Raw genomic sequence first — 26,019 nt, 5'->3', positions numbered from 1 at the left:
ACGTCATCTCCTCAAGTGGCGTTGCATTTCAAACTTCAAATTCCAGATTCCAGTGCCATTTTAGAGAGAGTACCAAAGCGGAGAAGCTTCGTGAAGAGAGAGAGTGAGAGCATCAAAGTTGAGAAGTTTTGGGAAGCAGCGTGATTAATGGAAGAAGAGAGAGAAATGGAGGTAAAGGTAGAGGAGAGAGAATCGGGTATTTCAGGGACAGTGGAAGAAGAAAAAGAAGGCCTGGATTTTCCATACTGGTCTGTTATACGTAGAAAATATGATCCTGATGCTCCCTTCTTTGCCTCTGGTAACATAGAGAGAGAGCTTCTCTCTAAGCAGGTATAAGCCTCTCTCTCCCTCTCTCCTTACAGTTTCTTTCCTCTATTTCTATGATCTAATACCACGAAGAGAACGCATTAATGGTTTCATAACTTTTCATGAATAGTTTAATACTAATGGACCTGTTTAAAGCCCATTTTGTACTTTAAAAAAAAAAAAGGAAATCTTTTTTTTTCCTGACATTTTTTAGGGAATTGGCGTTTGGGAAATTTGCATTGCACTTCGTTTTCAGATAATTAGTCATCCCTTTTATGATAGCATATGCGAATTTCAAATTGTAAATCATTTCCTAGGTGATGGATCCCGAAATCTAGAGAGGTTCCACAAAAACCTAGAACCAAATTCTCAAATATCTAGCAATAAGTTATTGTTTGCTTCTCTAGCAATAAACTATTATTTAAGATAGTATCTAGGAACCTTCTCGATAAATTTCTTGATAAATCTCTAGAAACATCTTCCTTAGCTTATAAATACCCCAAAGGGGTCCATTTGCAGCTGAGAGTTGCCTTGGAGCTTTCTTTGAGAGTGAGTGATTCCTCTCGAAATGGTGAGTGATTCCCATGAGGTTGAGCGATTCCCTCATAACTCTCTTTCTTTTTTGTAAAACAGTTGTATTGCATCTTTTATTGAAATAAAGAGTGAAGTTTCATTGTATTGTGCCGTATTTATCAGTCCTACTGTCTGGGGACACATCATTTGGTATCAGAGCCAATGACCCTATGGCTGGTAGAGCAAGACGTGGTCAAGCGGCTGCCAATACCCCTACCATGGTTGAGTTTGCTGAGCTAAAAGCACTAGTTGAGGACTTAGTTCATGAAGTACAAAAAAGTGGGAGGAGTTCCAACACTTCTAGTAGCCATGAAGAAAATTCTAGTGTTGCTGATGAAAACCCATTTGCGCAAACAGTTGATGGACGGCAAGAATCAGCCCTAGAGAGGTTGGCCAAAGCTATTGAAGGAGGGGATAGAAACATTCGAGTTGATAGTGAAGATTTCTAAGTTAAACTCGATCCCGACTATTTTGTTTATTGGATAACAAGTATTGAAACTTTCTTTGAATGGCGGGATCTACTGGGGTAAAGTTTGTTGCCACTAAACTTAAGGGTCATGCTCTAATTTGGTGGCAAACTTTACAAAATGACCGAGTTCGGCATGGAAAAGGAAAAATACAAACATGGTAAAAAATGAAGGAGAAACTAAGGGCTGTGTGTAAACTGTTTCATCATCTAAAACAAAAGGTAGACCAAAGTGTGCAAGATTACACTGAAGAATTCTACCAACTTTTAAGCTGAGCTCAGGTTTTGAAAAGTGAAGAACAATTAGTAGCTAGATATGTTAGTGGGTTAAAACCGATGCTACAAAATGAGCTTGCATTACTACACCTATGGGATATGAATGAAGCCTACTAAAGGGCCTTAAAGGCTGAACAAAAGTTGAAAAGACTTTCTTATTGATTAGAGCGAGGGAACCTGTCAAAGGCTTCAAAGGGTAATATTTTCATAGGTATGCCACAAAACACTAGATTCTGTGCTTGCACAAGCTGAGTTCGCTTATAACAGTTCAAAGAATCGTTCAATAGGCAAAACACTATTTGAAATTGTGTGTGGGCGAACCCCATTGCACATTTTGGATGTGACATCGATATCAAACCATGGACGTTTTAGTGCAAATGTTGCTGATCTGACTGATCATTTGAAAGAAGTCCATGACAATGTTCATTGAAAGTTAGCCGCGACATATGAGCAATATAAGGGTGCTGCTGACAAAAGTCATCGTGCAAAGGAGTTTAATGAAGGAGATTTGGTTATGATGTACCTCCGTCACAAAAGGTTCTCAGTGGGAAAACATCACAAACTCAAACACCGAAAGATAGGACCATGTCGAATCCTGAAGCGCATTGGGACAAATGCCTATCGCCTCGAGTTACCGAAAGGAATAGGGATCAGCCCAGTTCAACATTTCTTATTTATTCAAATATCATGGAGAAGCTGATACTAGTGTTTGCAAAACCGGCCGATCTAACTGCTAACCGGCCGGTTACATCGGAACCGGCCAGTTGCCGGTTGCGGTTTTGGTGATCAACCTATATTTTAAACTTTAAATAAAATACTACTTCAAATTTAAATCAAATACATTAGAATGGTTTATTGGTTAGCTTTGATGATTAAGTTTTATATGAATCATGGTTTGAATCCGACAGCCAGCGTGTTTTCTTTTAAGAATTCATTTCGTTGGTTCAAAGCGTGTTTTCTTAATTCATTTCGTTGGTTCAAAGCGTGTTTTCTTTTAAGAATTCATTTCATTGGTTCAAAAAAATTACTTGCCCATTGGAATCGAACTAGAATCCTCTCTTAAAGAAGTCCTTTATTATCAGACCCACTAACCAATACGCCATTTTCTACTTAGTTGATAAAAAAAAGCGCCTATATTATATATACTTTATTTTTTCTTCATTTGCTTTTAAAAAATAGTTGGTCCAGTCAATTTTTTTAACACTCTTTTAATATTCTTTACATTATGGTAAAGATTAAAATTTTTTTTGGTCATTGATACTCACTTTTATATTTTCCCATCTTTTTCAAAAAATTGTAAAAAATAGCCCTTGGCACAAATCGATTCGTTAAAATCCATTTTTTTCCATTAGTTTTCAACTTCATTTGAGTGTGTTTTGTTTTAATCACATTCTTTATATGCTTTTCATATTTTGGTAGATTTTTTTTGTATCTTTTTTATTGTTTTCAACACTTTTTTTTATAGTTCAGAACGTGCCCGGTTAGAACGGTTGAATCGGCCGGTTTACCGGTTAGGCCGGTTAAATCGCTTTCGGGCCCATGTTCGGTTAACTGTTCTGGTTCGATTTTGCGAACACTGGCTGATATTATCAATTGGGATGAGGTTTGAGACAATTCACCTGTGCAAGAGAATGAGAGCATTCTTAACATCATTGATACCCGAAATATAATGACCAGTCAAGGACAACTCACTCAATACCTAGTGCGGTGGAAAGAAATAGAGGAGCAATTAAAGGAGATTAATTTTGAAATATGGAGGTCCGTGGTTGATAACTCGAGGACGAGTTCTTTTGAAAAGGGGGTGACTGATGCATCCCTACATCTAGAAAGGTTCTTGAAGGTTCCACAAAAACCTAGAACCAAATCAAGTCATTATCTTAGGAAGTTTCTTAGAAACTTCTCTAGAAATATCTAGCAATAAACTATTGTTTAAGGAAGTATCTAGGAACCTTCTCTAGAAATATCTAGCAATAAACTATTGTTTAAGGAAGTATTTAGGAACCTTCTCTATAAATTTGTTGATAAGTCTCTAGAAACATCTTCCTTAGCCTATAAATACCCCCAAAGGGGTCAATTTCCAGCAATGACGAATTGAGAGTTGCCTTCAAGCTTTCTTTGAGAGTGAGTGATTCCCACGTGAGGTTGAGTGATTCCCTCATAGCTTTCTTTTTTTCTTGTAAAACAATTGTATTATATCCTTTATTGAAATAAAGAGTGAAGTTTCACTGTATTGTGCCGTATTTCTTAGTCCTATTGTCTTGGGACACATCACTAGGTCGGTTATTTATGTATATCGTTAGATATTCTTTCTTTTGGTAGGTTACGATTGAATTGAAACTCTTAACCCATATTTACTTGGTCTGTTATTTGGCATTGTGAAGTCGCAATTAATATTTTAATGACTCATCTATCATCAAGTATACATAATGGTATACCGATTCTCTATTATATTCTTTTTTGGCAATGTAACTGATTCTATGGATTGACCTTACTCATGTTGGGTTGTGCTATATAATTTTATGTTTGTGAATTGATCCTTGTGGTTGGATTTTGTAAGGTAGTTATTGTGGTTGGATTTGATTGTTTAGTTTGTGCTTTCACTTTTTCTTTATTATTCTTTTTTCAGTTTCTCTCAGCTGAGCTTTCTTTTTGTTCCCATTTAGTATGCATTTCAGTTTGTTTGCAGTTTCATGTGCAACTATATGTATTGTGATCCAAATCAATATAATAGTATAATAGAAAAAGAAGAGGCCAAGCTCCAAAGTGACAACAGATTTTTACCATGAATAAGATGTTTTGTATGACTAAATTTAATCGTTCAAATAGTTATTAAAAGAAATTAACCTTTTCTGTTGTATTTAAAAAATTTAGCCTTTTAATGCTCTGGTCATTTGGCTCTCATTTTTCCTTTACCAAAGCACTAAGTACATAAAAAGTTATCCAGAGGAGGCAACCCAAGTTCGTCAGTGGAGGCAACCCAATTCCATGTAGTAGGAACATCAAAATTAATTTATGATAATGTAATTATAGGTTTGTGATACAGGCTCCATTATTTGCTAGAATGACTGGACTTGGGTTCCTGCAGTAACAAGAATTCCTATTCTTCAATCTACAAAATGGAATCCAAATAAGGATGTCAACTTTGATAAACATTTGTCAGCCATTGTTCTCTAAGTTCCAAGGATGAGATTTCTTCTCTTCTTTGAGATCTTCTAGGAATACCATCTTTTTTACACATATCACTGCATGAGTCTTTGTAGCAATTATGCTTACCTCAAAGAAAGAGCCTTCTTGCAATTATCAATTGTAAATTGCTTTATTGGTTTTGAGTTTGAAACATGTCACCTGGGAACATCAAGATCAATGCTTCCTTGTTTTGTAAACTCTTCATTCTCACTCATATATGTCTTTTTTCTGGTTTGTTACTGTAAGCAAAATATGTTTGGATGGTCTGTTATTAGATTGATTTGATTATGCAATATCCACCACCACTATCATGGTGCTTAATATCCAAATATTGTATGAACAAATTGCATTCGATGTAGGGAGTGGACTTCAGATCAATTAAATGACAGAATTATCTTAAGGAAATCTTCTTTGACTTTCCCTCTTTCCTTCAAATCAATTAAATAACGGAATTATCTTAACTAAATCTTCTTTGACCTGGCTGTAATTGTTTGGATTTGGAGGCGGAAACGAAGCAGATACTTATTGCTCATATTTATGTTATTATTATATTGAATGTGAAAGCTTTGCTTTCTTCTGAGAATGATTCTCCAGTCTTGCAAATATGTGGAGTTTGCACATTATTATCTGAGATGAAATATCTGATATTCAGGTTACTTTTACTTATACAGTTCTCCCACTTAAATTTGAAACATGCAATATTCTTGGAATTAGAATATCCTTTAAAGATATGCCTTTATTCTATGAGCAGGTGGCTCTAGATCTTACACAAGATGAAGAATATGAGCTTAGCAACATGGCAGATGCAGAGCATGGGTATGTATCTTATGCCTCTTATAGTTGCTTTTTAGTCATTATTTTGCATAACATAATAATGCTGGTTCTTGGTTTGGCACATTTGCTATTTTCAACCAAAATACACTTTTGAGTCTTAAACCACCAACATTTGCATCAAATATTTGAGTATTTGACTGTTATTCCAATTTTGTTTGAACCATCCAGAAAATTGTGTTTTTTGTTTAAGATCAGATTTTCAAGTTCAGTTTAGAGGTGGAATACTTTTTTCTCTCCCTTGTTTTTGATTTGAAGATCCTCGACAGTCATATAAAAATAAACATGAAAAAAAAGAAGAAAATGAGTAACAACTCACTGTTTTTTGTGAGAATTCAAATGAATGTTGGACAGTTAACTCTTCTAAAAAAAATGAAGTTTGGAAAAGATTAGTGGAATATGGCCCTGAAAGAAAATATGTGTTGCTCAAGTTTACCAAGATGGAAGCCTTAATAATCATATGTGCAATAGGAAGTGTGGACCGTTTATGTTTAACCTTGTTCATAAAGTTTTAAGTTTTAAAATTTCTTCAGATAAGGAGTAACATGGTTCAATCCCATCGGTCAAGAATTTAAGAAGCCTTGGAAGGTGAAGACATAACATTAAAGTTTCTTTTGATAATTAATAAATGTCATAAAGTAATAAAAAATTTAACGATTGTAGTATTGTACATACGAGTTGCACCTATTGATTTTCCAAATTAAAAATTTTGATGGCAGTTCAAGGCTGTATGAGTGGCTGCTATTGACTTGCATAGTTCTTTAGCCAGTGGGGGATTGTAAAAGGCTAGAAGATCCTTATGGTGGGGAGCGCAGGCCGTAAAATGCCTATGTTAGGGAACGAGATCCCCAAGCGTCAGAGATCTTGATCTCAACCTTTTTAGGGATATTTCTCCCAAGCTTAAAGAGTATATATACCCTAGGACTATGCGCTCTTCAAAATAAGGATCTTTTTATTTATGGCCAATAAGCTATGCACCTGTATTGAAAATATAGTTGCATTACTAGCTAGCTATAAATAAAGAAAATCATCAATTTGGTCGTTATCTTGATCTTTAAGGTGGGGATCAAGATCCCAAAATTTTAAAATTAAAACCATTTGAAGGTGCCTTTCTTGGAGCATCAGATCGAGATTCTGAAGTGGGATCTGGACTATATGGAATTAATGCATTCGGTTGTGCCTCTTTGTTTGCTTGGGGGGTGGGGGGAGGGGAATTTTTTTTGTCCCATTTTATGTCCTTGAAATTTTTATCGCATGTTGTTTTCTCAAAAGAAAGCATAGGCGAATCCCTAATGTGTATGAAATTGCATGACTGGTCCTTTTTGTTGAAGGACAAATGGGAGAGACAAGGCAGCTGTAACTAGAAGGTTAAAGTATAAACCAGTGTTTGAAAAGTCGCCGATCCGAATCGGAATCGTCCAATCCGGATCTCGAAATATATCGAGATCCATAAAAATGAGATTTTTCAGCATTAATTTATAATAAAAGCTGTAACTTCCCTGTGTACAACGTCACACACCATTGGTACCCTCCTTCCCTGTATCCATCCCTATGCACACGTCACACACCAATCGTCTCATGTTCTAAAGCTCTTGGATTTTATATGGCCATTTTATCCTCTCAATGTTAGAGGAAAATTATTGAATCACGTTTCTTATTTCGAGCCCCAAAATATCAAATTTACCCATTGATTTGAATTAAACTAGAGGTTTGCCAATAACCACATAATATGCTACAAAATAGTTTTCTCTCTCAGCTTGTTTTTCTACTATATGCCACTTTTTCATTTTTTTTCTTTTTTTACAACAATAAACGGAGTGGGGCAACTTAGGGGAATGAGCATGCTATTTTTTATGTTTTGAATTTTAATATTTTTATTTTCCCATTTTCAGGATAAATTTGTTTAGTGTCATAATATTAAAATTTATAAGGGGATTTATTTTTTTAATCATATTATAAAAATGAATTAATGAGCATATCAATTAATTTAATAATATTAATGAGAGTGTTAATTAATTTATAAATCTTAGCATATCATGTTTCCAAATTAGCGTGTCGTATTCAATGAGCCTCATCAACATATTTTTTTAATTAAATGAATTAATTAGAGTTCCAAATTAAAAAATTTCCATATAACAGTTTTTGCTATTTATTAGTAAAATGGTTTTTTCGGTAGGTTTTATTTCCTTATGTATTTGTATTTTTATGTTTTTTGTAACGATTGTACATGTTGTCGATAAGCATTTGTTTTTTTTTTTTTGAATTTTGTATCTTTATTTCATTTTTTGGATAAATGTTTTTTGAATTTTTTAATATCATAACATTAGAATTTATTGGGGTTTTTTTTATTTTTAATCATATGATATGGAAGCATTTTCTAATAATGTTTAATCATGTTTACTATAATATTATAATTAATAATTATACATTGATAACCAAATCTTGTATTTTATTTATTATTTTATTTACATTATAAATTATATAATGTATTATTTTTCTTATAGTTGTAAATAAAATTTTAAAATTAGATGATATTATAAGACATTTTAAATTTGTTCGTATTTGTATAGAAAAATAATTATAAAATATAAACCAACAATTTCAATTTCATTATATAATATTATAGTTAGTTAGGTTGTGATAATTTTGGATGAATAAAGCGAATTAATAAATATTTAATACTTTGATATGATTCTAATTTCACTTTATATGGGAAATTATTATTTTTATAATATTCTAATGCTATATTATAATTAATAATTATACAGACGTCCAGACAAAAAAACATATCAGTATTCACCTATTTTTGCAAAGATATGAAATTACATAATGTATCACTCCTAATTACGTTTAGAAACTAAAATAACATTATTTTTGGAGATTTATACTTCATCCATGATAATTCTATGCTTATCATTTTATGTGATGTAAATTTAAAGGTTAACAGTAGTTAATGCAAGGAAAGAACATCTCAATATTCGCATATTGATGCAAAAAAGAAAAGTTCTTAATGGAGTACCCCCATTTCTTATTGGATTCCTAAAAAACAACATTTATAATGAATTTTAATAAATTTTTTGGATTTTTTTTTAAGTCTAACTCCGACCGATTCAGCCGATTCTTGATCCGGATCGCCTATTCACCGATCTGGATGGGTTTTTGGGGTGCCCTATCCGGGGCACTGATCTGTTTTTTAAACCACTGGTATAAACTGAAAAAGTGTATAAGGTCAATGGTACTTTGAAAAGAAAATAAATGATAGTAAAATGGGGTGCCAAATGTGTACAGCAGGGAAACGAATTGGTTGGGTAAGGAGTAAAGAATGAGATAGATCAAAGGAGGAAATTGACAGATTCAGGAGAAAAGGAAATTAAAGGATTTGAAAGCAGAAAGTTTGCTGAAATCAGTATATGATAAGGTATTGAGAGATAAGAAAGGAATTTTGTGAAAATAAGGACTATAGCTTTGAAGGGGGTGAGTACAGATCTAGGTTTTGTGTAGACAGAGGGTTAAGGTACATACGCGAATAAAAGCATACCATAAGAATGTTACCCATTCCTAAGATGGCACCATAATTGGTTAGGATTCTGACATGGAAGGACTAGATTGGAAGTTGTGATATGAAAGTACTTGGTTATTGATTAGAAAGTTTGGTCAGTGTTTTGATAGGAAAGAGCAATTTTTTTTTATTTGGAAAAAAGTGGAAGAGAAACTGAGTACTGGGAATTAGCCAACATCATGGAAAACTTTCGGTTTCTTTGTTTCATTTACTGAGTGATTTTCATGTGCTCAAGGCAGTCAACTCCATAGTTGATTCCCTTGCACAATCGGGACAATTTGGGGTCTCTCTGTCAATTGCAAACTTCTCATTGCCCCTTGACCTTCATCTTCAGTTTTCTTTGTATGCTTTTTTGGATCATGTTCCTTTTGGTTGTATTTTACCACTGGATGTAACCTTCTTACAATTTATTATCAATAAATAAAAAGGGTTTAAACTTGCAAGTTTTGATAGTAAAAACAAGGAACCAGGGATTCTCCTTTATTTATTTATTTATGTGCTTGTATAGAAGAAAACCAAGGACGAGGTTGAGTGTAATCCTATAAGGATATTTTATTCTACCCATCTTTGGCCTCTCAATATGAACAAATGTCCTATATATGCTGCTGCTTTGCTACCATGCGAGAATCTACTTCACTTGTTTTACTGTCAATGGAGTACACGGAAAAACTATTCTAATGAATGAGTAATAATAGATGGTCTTGGGGACGACATATACAATCAAGTAAGTGACCCCTGCATACTGCAAATAACCAAAACATAAATATGCTAACATCTTGCAGTAAAATGGGTAGGCAATGTTTCATCTACCTTTGGAGACTGACAAATATCATGAGGGGATTTGGGTACTACGGTGTCATTAATTATGGGCTAAATTCTTGGGTGTTTGTACTAGTTTGTTATCATGAGCATGGTGTGGGTAAGCTTTTTTCCTCTTCAGATCTTCTGGACTCTCAACCCTGAAAAAGTCACAACTGTGGGGTAAACTTCTTTTCTTTTTTTTTGTCCCCTTCCCTTTTCAATAAGTGAACGAAAACTCCTTTCTCCTCATGCATGGGATTCAATAATAGATCACATGAGAGTGAATATCATATTATGGAACCTTTTGGGAATGGAAAGCACTTAACATCATGTTTATTGTTTCTGGATTGATTACCTGTTGCAGGAAAATATGTTGCCCGATTGCTGGTTGTGGAGCTCAGTTGATTTCATTGGAGGACTTTGAGGATCATTATCTCTCGCGCCATTCTGCGTCGTGCTCTGTGTGTTCCAGGGTTTACCCAACATCACGTCTACTGAACATACACATTTCTGAGGCGCATGACTCTTTCTTCCAAGCAAAAGTTGCACGTGGCTATGCTATGGTAATTGTCACATGAATTGATCTTCATTATAACCAAACCATGTGGTGCCTAGCCAAAGTCGAACCCAAACTAAGGTAGGTCAACCTTCCATAAGCACACACAGGAGGACAGGAGTGAGACGAGTAGATTTACTCATGTATAGCCACACATGTGCCTAGGGGTTTGAGCAAAGGGTTTTTATAGCCCGATAGTCACCCATCGGTTGCAAGATCATTAAGGCCTGCACCCCAACGTGTGCTAGTTATTAGTCCGAGCCCCACCAATAATGACCTGCACAATGTGATCATTGACGGTACTTATTTGTTTAGTCAACCAACCCTTAGGTTATAACTGTACCATGCGTGCCAATTCAAATTTGCGTGGGCATAACACAATAATTTATGGCCACTCGAGCCCATTGCATGTGCACTCACCCTATCTCACATACCCTATGGCCATTACATAAGTTTATGTTTTGGGGCAAATTACACAATTTTAATCCCACCCTCGAATATTATTGGTCAACATACCTACTTAGATTAGGTGTATAGTCAACCATGCCTATTTCAGATGGGCCATGCCTATGTCCCTTTAGGTCATGGTGGCTATGGGCATTTAAGCCTCTCACCCAATAGGTTTCTACAGTCACCAAGTCCCACCATCTTAACCATCTGTCGACACGATCTCGCCTTAGTTCTCACTCTGAAGGCCTTTGCCGCAAGCTTACATGTGCTCTCTTGCTGATCTTCATACACCCCATGCCATAATGCCTCACCTACCACCGAATGTCGGTTAAGGCTGGAGATATGCCTCCATATGAGTTTTTCTGTATAAGAACTTGCCCAATAAGATGGTTAAATCCCCTGAAGTAGCACAAGTCTATACAAGACATACCTTTTTAATTTATTTGTTGCCAAGGGAGGTTTCATATGCCTCGCATAGCGTGCACTCTTGTCTATGGTGCTGGGGCCTCACATCTGCATATTTTTGGGAAAATATGAATTTGGGCAAAAACCTCTGCCATGGACGGTCCTAAGATGGCTATGGCGATCCCAAGGCTAGAGAAAGGAGGAGGGTTGCGTTAAGTTGGCAACCAATGTAAACCTTCTGTATAAGGCCAGATTTGAGCTATGATTTAGGTCTTGTAAGTAGGTATCAAAGCAATCTTGGCATAGCCTATTGGAAAATAGTTGAAAAAATTCGCAGCCAAATTAAGGGACAAAGCGTCTTAAATTATATTTTCAAGCAGATAAGACTTGAAGTTCTAGGATATTTCAATGCAGATTTTGTTGTAGATAAGGATGATAGCAAGTGCATCTTAGGCATGTTCTCTTCTTTGGAGGTGCAGTTGTCTTTTAGTCTAGTAGGAAACAAGGGTGTGTTGCTCAATACATGCCTGAAAAAGAGTACAATCTATGTAGCATTGTTTGTACTTATGCCATCTAGATAAAGTGCCTCATAGATGACTTGAAGCTGCAAATAGTCAACTAGCCAAGTATAATTTTTTGTGATAATTACGCTACCAAGTGGAGCAAATAGCTCCAAAGGTAAACACATAGAGGTGCAATATCACTAGATTCAGGATGTAGTTATGTGCCCTTGTCTGATATGATTGTTGACCCATTGATAAAGAGTCTGAGTGTGGAATTGTTTTTTAAGCATATAAGCTTAATGAGACTTAAAAATGGTTGAATTAGATGATTGTCATGTCATGAGTGACGAATCTGCATTAGTGTGGAAATCCTCATGATGGAATTTGTAGATATTGGTCATGAGAGGAGTATTCACGAAGCGTGAGGAAAACGTTATGACAAAATATTGTCATAAATGTTATGCTCAAAAGTAGAAGGAAATCTATGAAAATTTATTGTGCTCAACCCTCATGGCCAAGTACGAGATATTGGCATTTGTGGCCATGGGGCCTCACGTTTCTATACCTAATTTCATGGGAAGAATCCCATGAGATTAATTTTTTTTTATGCTTATCCTTTATAAAACTTTTCTTATATATAATATATGTAAAATAGTTATTTTCTAAATGGTTTCAAACAGTCATGTAAGGGTAAACACATTCCTAATATCTGGGAGGGCCATATCTCAGAGATCCGTTGCCTTTCCTATTTAAAAGGGAGGTTAGAGAACATGTTTTTACATAGTGAGAATTGCAAAGCCTTCTGCGTTTTTTTGATAGTTGCTTCTCTTTTTAAAGGTTTCTAGAAGGGAAATCCGAGCTCTATAATCACTAGCCTCACATCATTCCTTGTCAAATCTAGGACTTTCCCTTGAGGCTCCATGATCTGTAATTTTTTGATAGCGCAAAAGCCCTAGAACTAAGAGGGAATACTATAAGGCTAGTGATCGCAGTGCTCGTCTTTTCATTTCAATAACCTTTAAAGAGAAGTAGTTATTAGAAAAACACATAAGGTTTTATAATTTTCACTGTGTGAACACATGTTCTCTAACTTCCCTTTTATAAAAGAAAGAAGAGAGTCCAACATTCCTTTTCAACGGGTCTCAGAAAAAATGACCTGCCCATATATTAGAGATATGCTTATCCTCGTATGACAGTTTGAAACTATTTAGAAAATAATTATTTGTATATATTATATTTAAATTTTTTTTATAAAGGATAGACATGAAAAAGTATTCCCATGGGATTCTTCACATGAAACTAAGAATAGTAGTGTGAGGCCCCCCATGCCAACACATTAACATCTCCCACTTAGCTATGAGGGCCGAGCGCAATATTTTGTCATAAATTTACTCACTTTTGAGCATAACCTTTATGAGAATATTTTGTCCAGAGATTTTTCTTACGCGTTGCTGATATTCTCCCCATGATAAATGTCCACAATTTCCGTCATGAAGACTTCCATGGTAATGTGGATTTGTCACTCATGACAACCATTTAACTTAAACATTTTTAAGTCCCATTAAGTTGATATGCTTAGAAAATAATCTACATTTGGACCCTTTATCAATGTATCATATCAGACGAGGGTAAATAACTAATAATGACCTTATTCTTTTCAACTAAATATTGAATGTAGCGATATCACACCTTTGAGTGTCTACCTTTGCAGTTATTTTCTCCACTTTATATAAGTTTAATAGCTGCTTGATTATCACAAAACATTTGAATTGGCTCATCGACTATTTATGGCTTCAAGTCACTATGAAGTGCTTTATCCAAACGACGTAAGTACAAGTAATGCTAAATGCAATGCACTCTACTTCCTGTGTGTATCGAATAATACATCCTTGTATTTTATTAGACCAAGAAACGACTACACCTCCAAATAGGAAAACATGCCTAATATGCTTGTGCGTAGGGAACATTAGGTTTTTTTTGTCCTTTTTAGATAATCTTATTTCCTTTTCAAGGGGAGCGGACAATGGTTAACAATTTTCCGTTTTGAATCTCTTAATAATAAAGTCAAGATATCTCTCTTAGCTCAAACACAACATTCGAGATTTTTTATCTCTAGTTATTTTTAGACTTAGAACGTAAGATGCTTCTGCATATCTTTCATCTCAATCTGAGAAGAAAGCCATGACGTGATCTTATCAAACCTTTTCAAGTCATTTCCAATTAATAATATATCATCCACATATAACAAGAGTATTGTGAATTTACTCCCACTCTTGAATACATATACATAATGATCTAGTCTATTTACTTCATGTCCCATTTAAAGGATAGCATTGTGGAAATGGCAAGTACCATTGTCTTAAAGATTGTATTAGACTATATAAAGCCAGATTGACTTCTTCCTAGTTTAGAAAGCAAATAGTCCATCATGTAAAGATTGTAAGGTTATCCAGGAGAGACTTTGATCTCACAATATAGGCCCATGGTTATGAATGTTTACACAAAGAGATGCAAGAGAAGTAGAGAAAACAAGAACTAGGTGGTGGAACTTAAAAAGGGGGGGGGAATAGACTCATTTAGGAATAAATTGATAAAAGAAAGAAAATGTAATTCTGAGGACAAAGTTCATGTTTTGTAGAATAAGGTAGTTGATTGTATTAAAAAAGACGTAGAAGAAGTTTTTGGAGAATCTAGAGGGAAAAGACATTCAGATAATGAAACTTAGTGGGGGAGTGGTGAGGTCCAAAAGGCTATTAGCCAAAAATGATTATGGCGCAAAGCTTGGCAATGGAATAGAAATAATTAAAACTTAAAAGCATATTTAAATACTAAGAAGAGTGCTAAGATATAGTCAGTAAAACTAAGCTTAAGGCATATGATAATCTATACAATAAATTAGGGGCTAAGATGTTTTTTAACTTGTAAAAATTAGAGAGAGGAAGTTTATGGATCTAGATCAATGTTAAAATGCATCAAGAGTGAGGATTAGAGGATCTTGATGAAGGATTACTAGGTCAATGAAAGGTAGATAATTTATTTTAAGAAACTGTTAAATGATGACGGCTATGGGAGCCTAGCGTTAGGAGCTTTTAACATAAAGGAGGTCGAAGGTCATAAATACATTTATAGGATTAGGATATCTGAAGTGAAAGAAGCTTTGAGAAAGATGAAGTTAGTAAAAGCCTTAGGACTGGATGGTATCCCAATAGAGGTTTAGAAGTGCATGGGAGATATTGGCATATTGTGGCTGACTAAGCTGTTCAACAAGATTTTGAGAATAAAGAAAATGCAAGACGAATGAAAAAAAAGTATTATGGTACTTATTTACTTGAACAAAAGAGACATATAAAATTATAGAGACTATCAAGGGATCAAAGTTATGAGCTACACTATGAAGTTGTGGGAAAGAGTGATTGGGCACCTACTAATACATGAAACGAATGTATCAGAAAATCAGTTCGGTTCCATGCCAAGGAGGTCAACACTGGAGGCTATTTTCCTACTTAGGCAATTGATTGAGAAGCTTATGGAGAAGAGAAAATATTTCTCTACATGGTGGGTGCCTAGAGAGTTAATTTGGTGGGTGTTGAAAAATAAAGAAATCTTTAAATGATATACTGACATGGTGAGAGATATGTACGAGAGCGCACTAACTAGTGTGAGGACAATTAGTGGAGAGACAAATTAGATTTTAATGACAGTAGGCCTATATTAGGGGTCAGTAAGCCCATATCTCTCTGTTTTGAAAATGGACGAGTTAGTTAGGCATTTGCATGATGAGGTTCCACCGTGTATGGTGTTTGTGGATGATATAGTTTTGATTGATGCGACTAGAGACGGTGTCAACTCAAAGTTAGAACTTTGGAGAGATGCTTTGGAATCTAAAAGTTTTGGAATCCGCCAGACTAAAACATAATGTATAAAATGCAAGTTTAATAATAATAAGAATATAAATAAGTAGTTAAGATTGATGGCCAAGAAGTACCTAAAAACGATTATTTTCGGTATTATAGGTTGATAATCCATGAGAATGGAGAGATTGAGAAAGATTTCGTGCGTAAAATTAGAGTTGCGTGGCTGAAGTGGAGATGTGCTTCCGGAGTTTTATGTGATCATCGCATAACAAAATTGAAAGGGAAGTTCTATAGCACGGCTGTAAAACCAGCCAGACTTTATTGGACGCAATGTTGGGTGGTCAAGAAATAACATATCTATAGAATAAGTGTAGCTGGGATGAGGATGTTGAGATGGATGAGTGGCAAGACAAGAAATGCTAGAATTCAGAATGAATACATCTGAGGTTACCTAGGGGTGGTTCTAATAGGCGTTAAGATGAGGCGAAATAGACTCAGGTGGGCTAACCATGTGCAGTGTCGACCTAGAACAACACCAGTTAGGAGGAGCGATTCGGTTCAAGTGGAAGCCTCTAAAAAGGCAAAGGAAAGGCCAAAAGGACATGGATGAAATTAGTGAGAAGAGATATGGTGACTTATAGTCTGGCTAAAAGTATGGCCCTTGATTGACTAAAATGGTGAAACAAGATTTGTGTAGCCGGCACCAAATGGTTGGTTTAAGGCTCGGATGATGATGATGAATTTGGGTAAAATAAAAATTATGTAGCACATGTGAGGCCCCATGGCATGAGGATCATACACATTCATATGCTATAAAGTCTATGCCACTTATGGTTTTAACTTTTATGAGCATATCGTCATCACAAGGCTTTTCACAGTAGTATGGTTATACATCTCATAACCAAAATTATATATTGTTTTGTCATGGTGCATTTTTTCTTCTCATGAAATATCCCTTTTTAGGAGGAATGTCTGACTCATGCTCCTAAGTCTCATCAAATTTACATGCGCTGAAAAAAGTTCAACACTTAATCCCTTTATCAAAGGCTTTGCAATCATATCTGCTAATGGTAGATGATTTATAGTTATGTCATCCTTTTCAATGATATCGTAAACATAATAATATTCAATTTCAGTGGGCTTGCCTTTGGAGCTATATGCTCTATTTTTAATTAATGAGATGGTAGCCTCATTATTACAAAAAATTTTAACGGGTTCACTGTTATATCCTGCTTCAAATCCTTTGTGAAGCGCCTAATCTTAACAATATGCATAGTAGTAATAGTACAACCAACATAGTCGGCTTCCATAGTCTGCCAAGTTACACAATCTTGTTTCTTGCTTGACCAAGAAACACATCCACCTCCAAAAAGGAATACATGTGCAGATGTTGATTTTCTATCATCTGGGTCTCCTGCAAAGGTCATATTAGTAGCTCTAAATTTTCAGCTTGGAAGCACAATTTGTAATTTTTGATTTTCTTAATAAACCTCAGTATCCATCTTATACTGAGAGCCGGAGTGGGAACAGCTCTCCGGGGTCGTGAAAGGGAGTGTGGGATCGATGGCTGATCGAAGCTCCATCTCTCAGGTGGTGGGTTTCAGTGAGGGTATCGAGGACATAACCAGATCCCAGATAAAAGAGGATCATGCTCCCATATGGAATGGGATGGGATCGCACTCCTATGTGGATTGGACCACGCTTCCTACACAGTAAGGTTCTAATCAAGATCCCAACCTCATTACACATGGATTTATGTTCTCACAAAGCATTGCAACCCGTTCCCACCATAACACGATCTTGATTCAGTTTATTCTAGACCTCATTATCTAATATATAGACCTTCTCGATCTTAGGTGGAAGCATTTACTATAGCAATGATCTTAACCCTAGATGTCGATGGATTAATTAAATTTCATTGATTTGTGTGGAATCAATTCTTTATTGAATTTTATGCTTGAAATGGTTCATGCTCTTAGTGTAATCTCGTACATGGTCATCATATGAGCTAGAGAGAGAGAGAGAGAGAGAGAGAGAGAGAGAGAGAGAGAGAGAGAGAGAGAGATCATCAATCATTTTTAGTTGCATATTCATTTATAGGCTACATAGCCCCCTAAGATGAAGCCACACTGAAGCCACACACACACACAGTTGCATGAAATAATCATTTCATTCAATATTAGACTGAGAAAATCTTCAAAAAGCAAACAAAAAAATCATCAAAACATTAGAAGGTTCTTCAACTTTTGGTGCATTTTTGGACACAATAAAAAGAATCGGGGTTCTAGCTCCCAGATATCCGGAATTGAGGAACTTATAATTTAGGGAACGGGATTCACAAATACAATGAACGAGTTGCAACGTGATATGTGGGGATCGAGATCCCTGTGCTCATGAATGAGATCCCTAAGAAAAGGGAGTGAGATCTCGCGGAAAAAAAAAAGCGTTTCGGTTGAGGTCGTGGCTCAGGAGCGTGGGATTTGGATTTTGGAGTCGGAACGATCCCTTAATGGGGCGCTCCCAGTAACTATGGGGTTGCCAATGGGTCATCCCAATGTTACTTTGGAATCTACTTATAGGATTGACTGCATAACTCAAGTCGGTCTGGTGCACAATATGGCATACATTGTACACCCTACAGCTTGAGCATGTGGAAAGTTTTTCCACCTTAAGCTTTGTCACTATCACACTTGATGGGCACATTTTCTTCGATAATTTCATGCATTTAAAAACATATGTATCTGTAGACTTAAATTCTCCATCTTAAACTCTTTAAAATGCTCTCTAATTATTTTTCTTGAGATTAACAAGAGTCTCGAGCTCCCATATCTTGTTATCTTAATGGGTAGCATAAAGGAGGCCTCTCCCATTTCTTTGGTATGGTTAATCATGCTAAGCTCATTTCCAGTTGACAAAATGTAATCTATATATAAAGATAAGATAACAAAATTAATCCCACTATTCTAAACATATATATAATGGTCTAATATATTAACTACATAAATAATCTTTGTGATTGCATCATGGAAAGTGAAGAACCCTTGCCTAGAAGATTGTTTTAGACCATCCAGGTTTCTTGAGTTTGTATACTTTGTCTTCTTCTTCCATATCCTTCTGGTTCCTTCATGTATGTCTTTCTTTAATTCTCCATTTAAGAAAGCTGTTTTAATGTCTGTCTGAAATACTTCTAAATCATAATATGCAACTAATGCTAGAATGATCCTAATGGATGTAAATTTAGCTACTGGAGAATAGATCCTTACGTAATTTTTACCCTTCTTTGAGTAAGCATTTTAGCTACCAGTCTAGCGTTATATTTTTCTATGATTCCATTTGCGTTAAGCTTTTTCTTTATGACCCATTTTCAACCAATAACAGAGATCGATCAGTTTTTAAACTTGATTCCTTTTAATGTGATCGATTTCTTTTAATGAGATCGATTTCATCATTCATGGTATGAATGCACTCAATTGAGTCATGTGAGCTAGTAGCCTCATTGTAACGTTGGGGTTCATCTTTTGTATCCTCACTCATTGAAGAATAATTATTTTAAATTTTTCATTCATAAACACATAATAATGATCTAAGGTGGTAGATGGGACTCTAGTTCTTTCTTGTCTATCTAGTAATCTAGGTTTAATGGAATCCTGCTCACTAATAGTTGAAGGAGTCTGAGCAATAGGGTAGGACCCTTTGCTTTCTCAATTTCATGCAAGTCAATAGGTTTATTCAAGACACGTTCATAAGTCCTATTTTCTAAGAAATGAGCATTGCAGTTCTCTATTGAGGATATTGTAGAATCTATAGTCCTCAGAATTTTATTTGAATAATATATAAAGGAGCATGAATAGTTTTTACTAAGTAGTTTATCTCTATTTTATTGTGGTAGAAGCACATGATTTTTAGGATACTAAGGTCTGGTTTCCTACTAGTCCATAATTCACGAGGTCTTAACTTTATGGCTTTGGTTAGATGATGGTTTCGAATATATACTGTAGTATTGAGAGCCACACCCCAAGAATTAGGGGATAAATCTGCATGGCTCATCATAGATCTAACCATGTCCATTAGAGTTCTATTTCTTCTCAGAGGTACAACACTTTGTTGTGGTGCATACCATGCTCCTTGCAAAACTGGGCAAATAAGTCAAATCAATATTAATCTCGCCAATCTTTTCTAATAATTGTGATGTTTCTACCTAATTGATTTTCTACTTCAACTTTGTATTCGATATTTCTAATGCATCTGACTTTCTGTTAATAAGATACACATAACCATATCTAGAGAAGTCAACTATGAAAGCGACGAAATAATTCAAATGCCTCATGCGTTCTTACATCTAATAGTCCACATGTGTGAGAGTGTACAATGTTAACAAATTCATTTAACTAGGAAAATGTTTCCTAGTTAACTTACCAAAAATAGATGGTTCCAGACTTGCATATTAATTTCTCCCAAGTTAAGGAGTAAGCCTCTTTGAACTAATATGTGCATGTTATCTTTATTTTATCTTTATTTATATATTCCTAATCTCAAATGTCATGAATACGAGTCATTCAAATCAACATGAACATCAAAAGAAGTGTTGATATGAGCAAAATAAGAGGAATTTTCATTAAAATCCAACTGGTACAATTGTCAACTTTTGTTCCCCATGCCAACGTTCGATGATGGTTAATTCTGAACCAATCCGATCTGAACTTTATTTCATAGCCCTTCTCATCTAGCCTAGAAACGGAAATTACATTGCGCCCTATATTGGGCGCATACAAAGTATCATTAAGAGATTTGTTTCTCCAGGCAAACACAACTTCAATGTCCCAACTCCAACTGCATCACAATAGTGTCAATCACATATATATCCATTAGTTGCCGGCTACGATCTCCTTCAGCTCTATGAACCCATCCTTGCTCCTGAAACATGTCCGGTGGAGGCAAAGTCAATCCACCAATTCTTCAGGTCATGGTCAACAACCAAAGATTCTAATGCAATGCAAATCAAATTCTTCCTCTTATTTTGGCTATTGCTATTTTGACCAGCATTATTATATTTTGATTTCTATATTTGTTTTTCAATATGGGACAATTGGCTTGGTTGGCCTAGGTTCCCTAGTATAGAATGTCTTATCAGATGGCTTTTGAACTCACTTCTTTTGTTTTTAAAATTCTTTCCTTTCCCATTAGAGCTTTATTAATCTGCACTAGGGTTTTGGGAAGAGGAATTATGGGCAAAGTGGAGCTCATTAGACTCTTTCCTAGCTCGTATCTCAACTTCAATACTAAGTTGCATGGGAAGGTCTGCCATAGTAATGCCCCGTGAGGAGTGGTTCAAAGTAATCACCACATGCTCCCAAGATGGGGGAGGACTATTGACAGTAGTAGACACTTGCATATGGCCGGGAATTGGATTCCTGGCCAAGGCAAGGTCTTTTGCAAGCACCGTCATTTATTTGAAATACTCAGTTGGGATTTGAACATGGATCTCTTATGTTGTTCCATATTTTCCACATAAAGCATCCATTATATTTCAGGCTGTGATGTGGTCCTCAAAAACTCTAGGCAGATCATCTTTCATGAAACTTTGCAATGTTATCATAGCTACTCTGTTTTTTGTTTTATTTTTTTGCCTTTTTTTCTTTCTAAGGTCGTTGGGTGGCCCAGGGTGAGTCCCAGGGCCAAGATCAATAAGAAAACGTTGATTCACCATTACCATCATAGACGCCAATTTAATGCTAGAAATTTAAAATGAATTAATCAAAGCAATTAGAAGTAAACAGAAATTTTGCCTATTAGTAGAATACCAACTTATTAATTGTTGTAGAGATGGGGATTGGTTCATTACTTCCCATGGCTGAGAGTGTGCTAATAATTGTCTATGCAGACCTTCTTTTGAACAGTTGGTTGGAACACTGTTGAATTTGTAGGGAAAATTCAATAGATTTTGAGGGAAGTGGAGATAGATGAGGCTCATCTATGGTGTCAACTGCAAAAAGTGAATGGGGGTATCTAATTACAACATCTCTCCTTTTTTTTCGTAGTTAGAAAAAGTTGAGGAAGGGCACAAACTTGAAAAACACAACGTGAGCAAGATGAAAACAAAAGTTATGAAGGCGGAGATGTATACATATAAGACAAGAAAAAAGAATGCTGACAAAAAACAAGGTTATCTAGGTAAAGAAGATTTAACTCTTGCAAGATGCAGTCCAAGGATTATAAATCTTAAATGGAATGTCCATTAGATTGATAGAAAATCACTGCCTCGAAGATTGCAGGTTCTAATGAGGCACTTGGCAACAAGATTGCAGTATGAGGATTATGAATCTTCAATGGAATGTTCCATTAGATTGATAGAAAATAACAGCCTCGAAGATTGCAGGTTTTAGTGAAGCACTTGGCAATGAGATTGCAGATCACAAGATTGTATAAGACCAGTTACCAAGGTCACAAATTATTACTTTGCAGTGATAGGAATGAAGGACGAAGGATGATGGTGAATTCCCCAAGGGTGATGTCGCTGGACTTATCTCACAAAAATCTAGTGTTTCTCAGAACTCTCAAGTAAGATTTTCATGGTGGTCAGTTGACCCTCCCTTATAGAGTGTTCAGTTATTCCATCATTCGGTTTTTCCTTAAAATCTCTGCAAAGATGGCCGTCAAAATCTAGGAGATGGGAGTTATCCACTGATAGTTGGGAAAGATATTTTTTCTCTCTAAAAATCGTTCTAAAAATAAATAATAGGTGTACTTGAAAGTGGATCACTGGTCAGAGTTATCTAACTCCACAATGGGTGAGGCATCTTCAAACAGTGGGAGGTGCGATGTGATGAGTCATCCAGCTATCCCAAGTCAGGTGATGAAGAGGCAATTGGGCAACCAGCATGATACCCAAGTAGTACTTGACCTATGGTAAGGCTGGTGCATGGCCTTCCTCTTGAGAGTTGCAGGAGGTGGCATGGGTTGTGGTTGCAATAACAGACTTGGCCACATATCCAAACACCTGGTGGCAGCTCAGTGACCTGACCCATGTATGTGTAAGCAAAGACTTGGTGGCAGCAACGATCCTGACCAAGGGATTGAGTAGAAGCTTGGTGCAGCATCGGACCTAACCACGTGCAAGGACTACGCAAGAGGCTTGGTTCAGGCAAGCATGAGCTTTAGGCCAAAACCGTGGTTTATGGGGAGCCAATCCAAGTTGAGGTGGGGGAAGCTTATTAGGCCCTTTCCCAAAAATTTTGATCTTTATTATTTATTTTAAAAGGCTTTTAGTTAGGAAAAATATCTTTTCCAACCTTTAGTGGATAACTCCCCATCTCTTAGATTTTGAAGGCTGTCTTCTTAGAGATTCCTTTGAATAACTTAACCCTCTATAAGATCGGTTAACTAGGTCATGTAAGACCACCACGTGATGGCATGGTTGAGAGTTCTGGGGAATACTGGGACTCTATGATATACAGTCTAGCAACATCGATAATCAAAATCTGGGTTTTTTGGCGGTTCACCATCCATCTTCTTCATCTAAACCTTTCAAGAAGGGGGTCTAATACTAATCCGAACTCATCCTCACGGTCATCCATTCGTCTCTCTCTATCTATCCATTAGGCTTTTTCTCTTTTGCAGTTTTATAGGTTGAGCTTGATTCCAAAAGTTGGATCTCTCTCTTGGGAGTAAAGTTTGATTAGTTGAGCTTGGACCCATTCTCTCTCTCCCTATAGGCTGGGCCTTTTTGTAATTGAGCTTCAATCCATTGCCATATCTTTGTTTCTCACTTAGTCGGGCTTAAGTTGGTCTTTAATTTGGTAGGTTAAGCTTAGACTGATCTTTTTCTCTCTCTCTCTCTCTCTCTCTCTCTTTCTCTCTCTCTCTCTTTCTCACACACATACAAATGATTTTTCCTTGTAGTGCATTTTACGTTGGGTGTGGTTTCTATAAGGTTGCAACCTTAGACAATCCAATTAAGGCGCACCTCCAAATTTTATCATAGCATGTGATTGTGGTGTAAAAATTTCATAGGATTATTTGAAAATCTATTTTCATACCTAATTATAAAATTTTGAAATCCAAAAATGGTTATAATCAAGTAGATTTATAAACATGAAAATCTTGAAATTGGACGGTCTGGATAATATGTTGCAAGATGCACTATTTCTTGGACTCAAAATCTTGGTTTTTTTCATTTTCATACATCTTGATGTTGTGATGATCAATTAGATGTTTTTTCAACATTAAAACAACCTTTTCTGATGGATTTTTTAGGTGCATCTGTAATTCTACATTTTAAGGTTGAAACCTTTTATAAAGTTTTTCCTTTTACTTTATAGGAAAGAAAGTGTTCCACTGATATCTATATTGTGAACAGTATGAATGCCTAGTTGAAGGGTGTGGAGCAAAGATGACGAGCTACAAAAGCAGGCATCAGCACCTAGTCGACAAACATAAATTCCCTGATTCATTCGAGTTCTTGAAGAAGCACCACCCTTCCAAGAGGCAGCGCCAGAGACGCCAGGCTTGTTCAAAGAAAGGCGCAGTTGATCAGAAAATGAGAGGTGTGAGAGAGGAACATCAAAAACGAGAGGAGAGAGAAGATGATCAAAAGGGAATAGAGGAGAGAAAAGGGATGGACGTGGATGGAACCATTGAAGATCTTGTATCCAAAGTTTCCAAATTGAGCACTGCTGACTCCACACCTTCTGTTGTGAGCTTTGGTCGTCGCCATACTCGTGGTTTAGCTTTCGTCCCTAGAAATTTACAAAGGGAGAAAAAGCAGGATCTTTTGACCAACAAAAAAGGTTGAACCTCCACCTCTCTCTCATCTTTTTTATAGTGATTTTGAGTGTGCTCTTTTTGGGGCATCTTCTTCACTATTCTAGTGTGAGGGTGATATGGACGCTGATGTAATAGTAACCAAGGTGCGGAATTTCAGATTTGTCAATGAATTGGGCCTCAAGGCAATGGTGTTGTTCATAACACCTAATTTTTGTTGAAATTTGGCTTCAATATAGTATTTTAACTAATAGAAAAGCGGCTGAGCTGCAACAAAATATTGAATTTGGCTCCTTTCTTTTTCTTTTCGTTTTTTGAAGTTCTTGCTTCCATTTTCTTTTTCTAATGGCCCCGGCATATTATTCACCCGAAAAAAAATGTGTCATATTTGTTGAAATGGATTATTAACTATGGTGATTAGGATTCACAATTGAAAACCATGTGCAGATGGATATCCAGCACACCACAGTCAATTAGCCCTGACCATAACTTGGGTAAGGCCTATATTTATAGCTTAATAAAGCTTTATCAACCGATAATGGATATCATCCTTCACTTGGCTTTTATATGTGATGTTTTCATATACAATGCGCTCTTCTCAGGTTCTTAACATTCATGCCCACTTCAAATTTTGAGGGAAATGTTTTTTGATAAATTGAGTATTTTTGATGTACTCTTTGTTTGGTTATAAGAATCATGGGATGGTATTGAATTTGCTCCGTCCATCAGAGATTTCACAAATAAAAGAGTGAAAAACGTAACAGTACAGGTTATAAGATGTCCTCCGCATTCTTCCTATGGATAATTTTGAGCGTATGCATTTTATTCTCGATGTGTATTCCTGATCCCTATTGAAGTTGAATATTAACTTGATTCTTTTCAAAGTTGTAACTCTAATGGCTTCAAGATTTGTGAGTACTTTCTTCAAATGTAATAATGGACAGGACCAATCGTAATTCAAACTTAATAGTGATTGCGTGATTATGATGCCTCATGCCTGTTAAGTTGACAGATGGGTTGCATGACGAGTGCTACTAACATTGCTTTGCGTAGGCTAATAATTTCATTATTTTGGCAAAATATCGGTCGTGTATTTGACATTTGCTGCCTTAGAAATCTACAAATTTGACACACCTCAAGGTTTTAGAAATCGGGAAACCGAAACCAGCCGGTTCGGATTGAGAATTGTTGGTGCTGGTCCAGTCTTGCTTAAATATTAGGAACTGGCCAATTCTGCCTATGAATCAGCTGGTTTTGGTTAATTCTTTAATACAACCAGTTGTTTTTGTCAAGGATCTGGTCCTATTTTATTTTTTTGACGTTTTTTATTTTTTTATTTCTAAATTTTTTTAGTTGTCGGTTCACTAGGCCAGATCACCAATCTATATTGGTTTTTTGGAGGGGCGATTCGAGGCACCGAACTATGTTGTAGACCTTGACCCACCTTAAATTAGGTAGGGGTACCCGTCATTGGTGGAGACCTCTTAGATGGA

General features: G+C 36.0%; 1 protein-coding gene across 2 annotated transcripts; it reads left to right on the top strand.

Annotated features, from left to right (window-relative positions):
- LOC18438020 (nucleic acid binding / zinc ion binding protein) lies at positions 1–24,804 on the top strand. Of its 2 annotated transcripts, XM_006848189.4 has the most exons (4): positions 6–330; positions 5,559–5,623; positions 10,363–10,561; positions 24,123–24,804. In XM_006848189.4, exons 1-4 carry the CDS (start codon positions 148–150, stop codon positions 24,555–24,557), a joined length of 882 nt encoding a protein of 293 aa, XP_006848252.2. In that variant the 5' UTR covers positions 6–147; the 3' UTR covers positions 24,558–24,804. The 2 variants fall into 2 exon arrangements, with proteins under 2 accessions (XP_088725730.1, XP_006848252.2); XM_088869604.1 differs by lacking the exon at positions 10,363–10,561 and having other exon boundaries at positions 1–330.
- Positions 24,805–26,019: the final 1,215 nt, after the last annotated feature.

The sequence above is a fragment of the Amborella trichopoda genome, chromosome 6, assembly GCF_054954075.1.
Source record: "Amborella trichopoda isolate Santa Cruz 75 chromosome 6, AtrichopodaSantaCruz75HAP2 v2.0, whole genome shotgun sequence".
NCBI lineage: Eukaryota > Viridiplantae > Streptophyta > Magnoliopsida > Amborellales > Amborellaceae > Amborella > Amborella trichopoda.
Note: the sequence above shows the minus strand (reverse complement) of the source record. Positions and strands in the feature narration are given on the sequence as shown.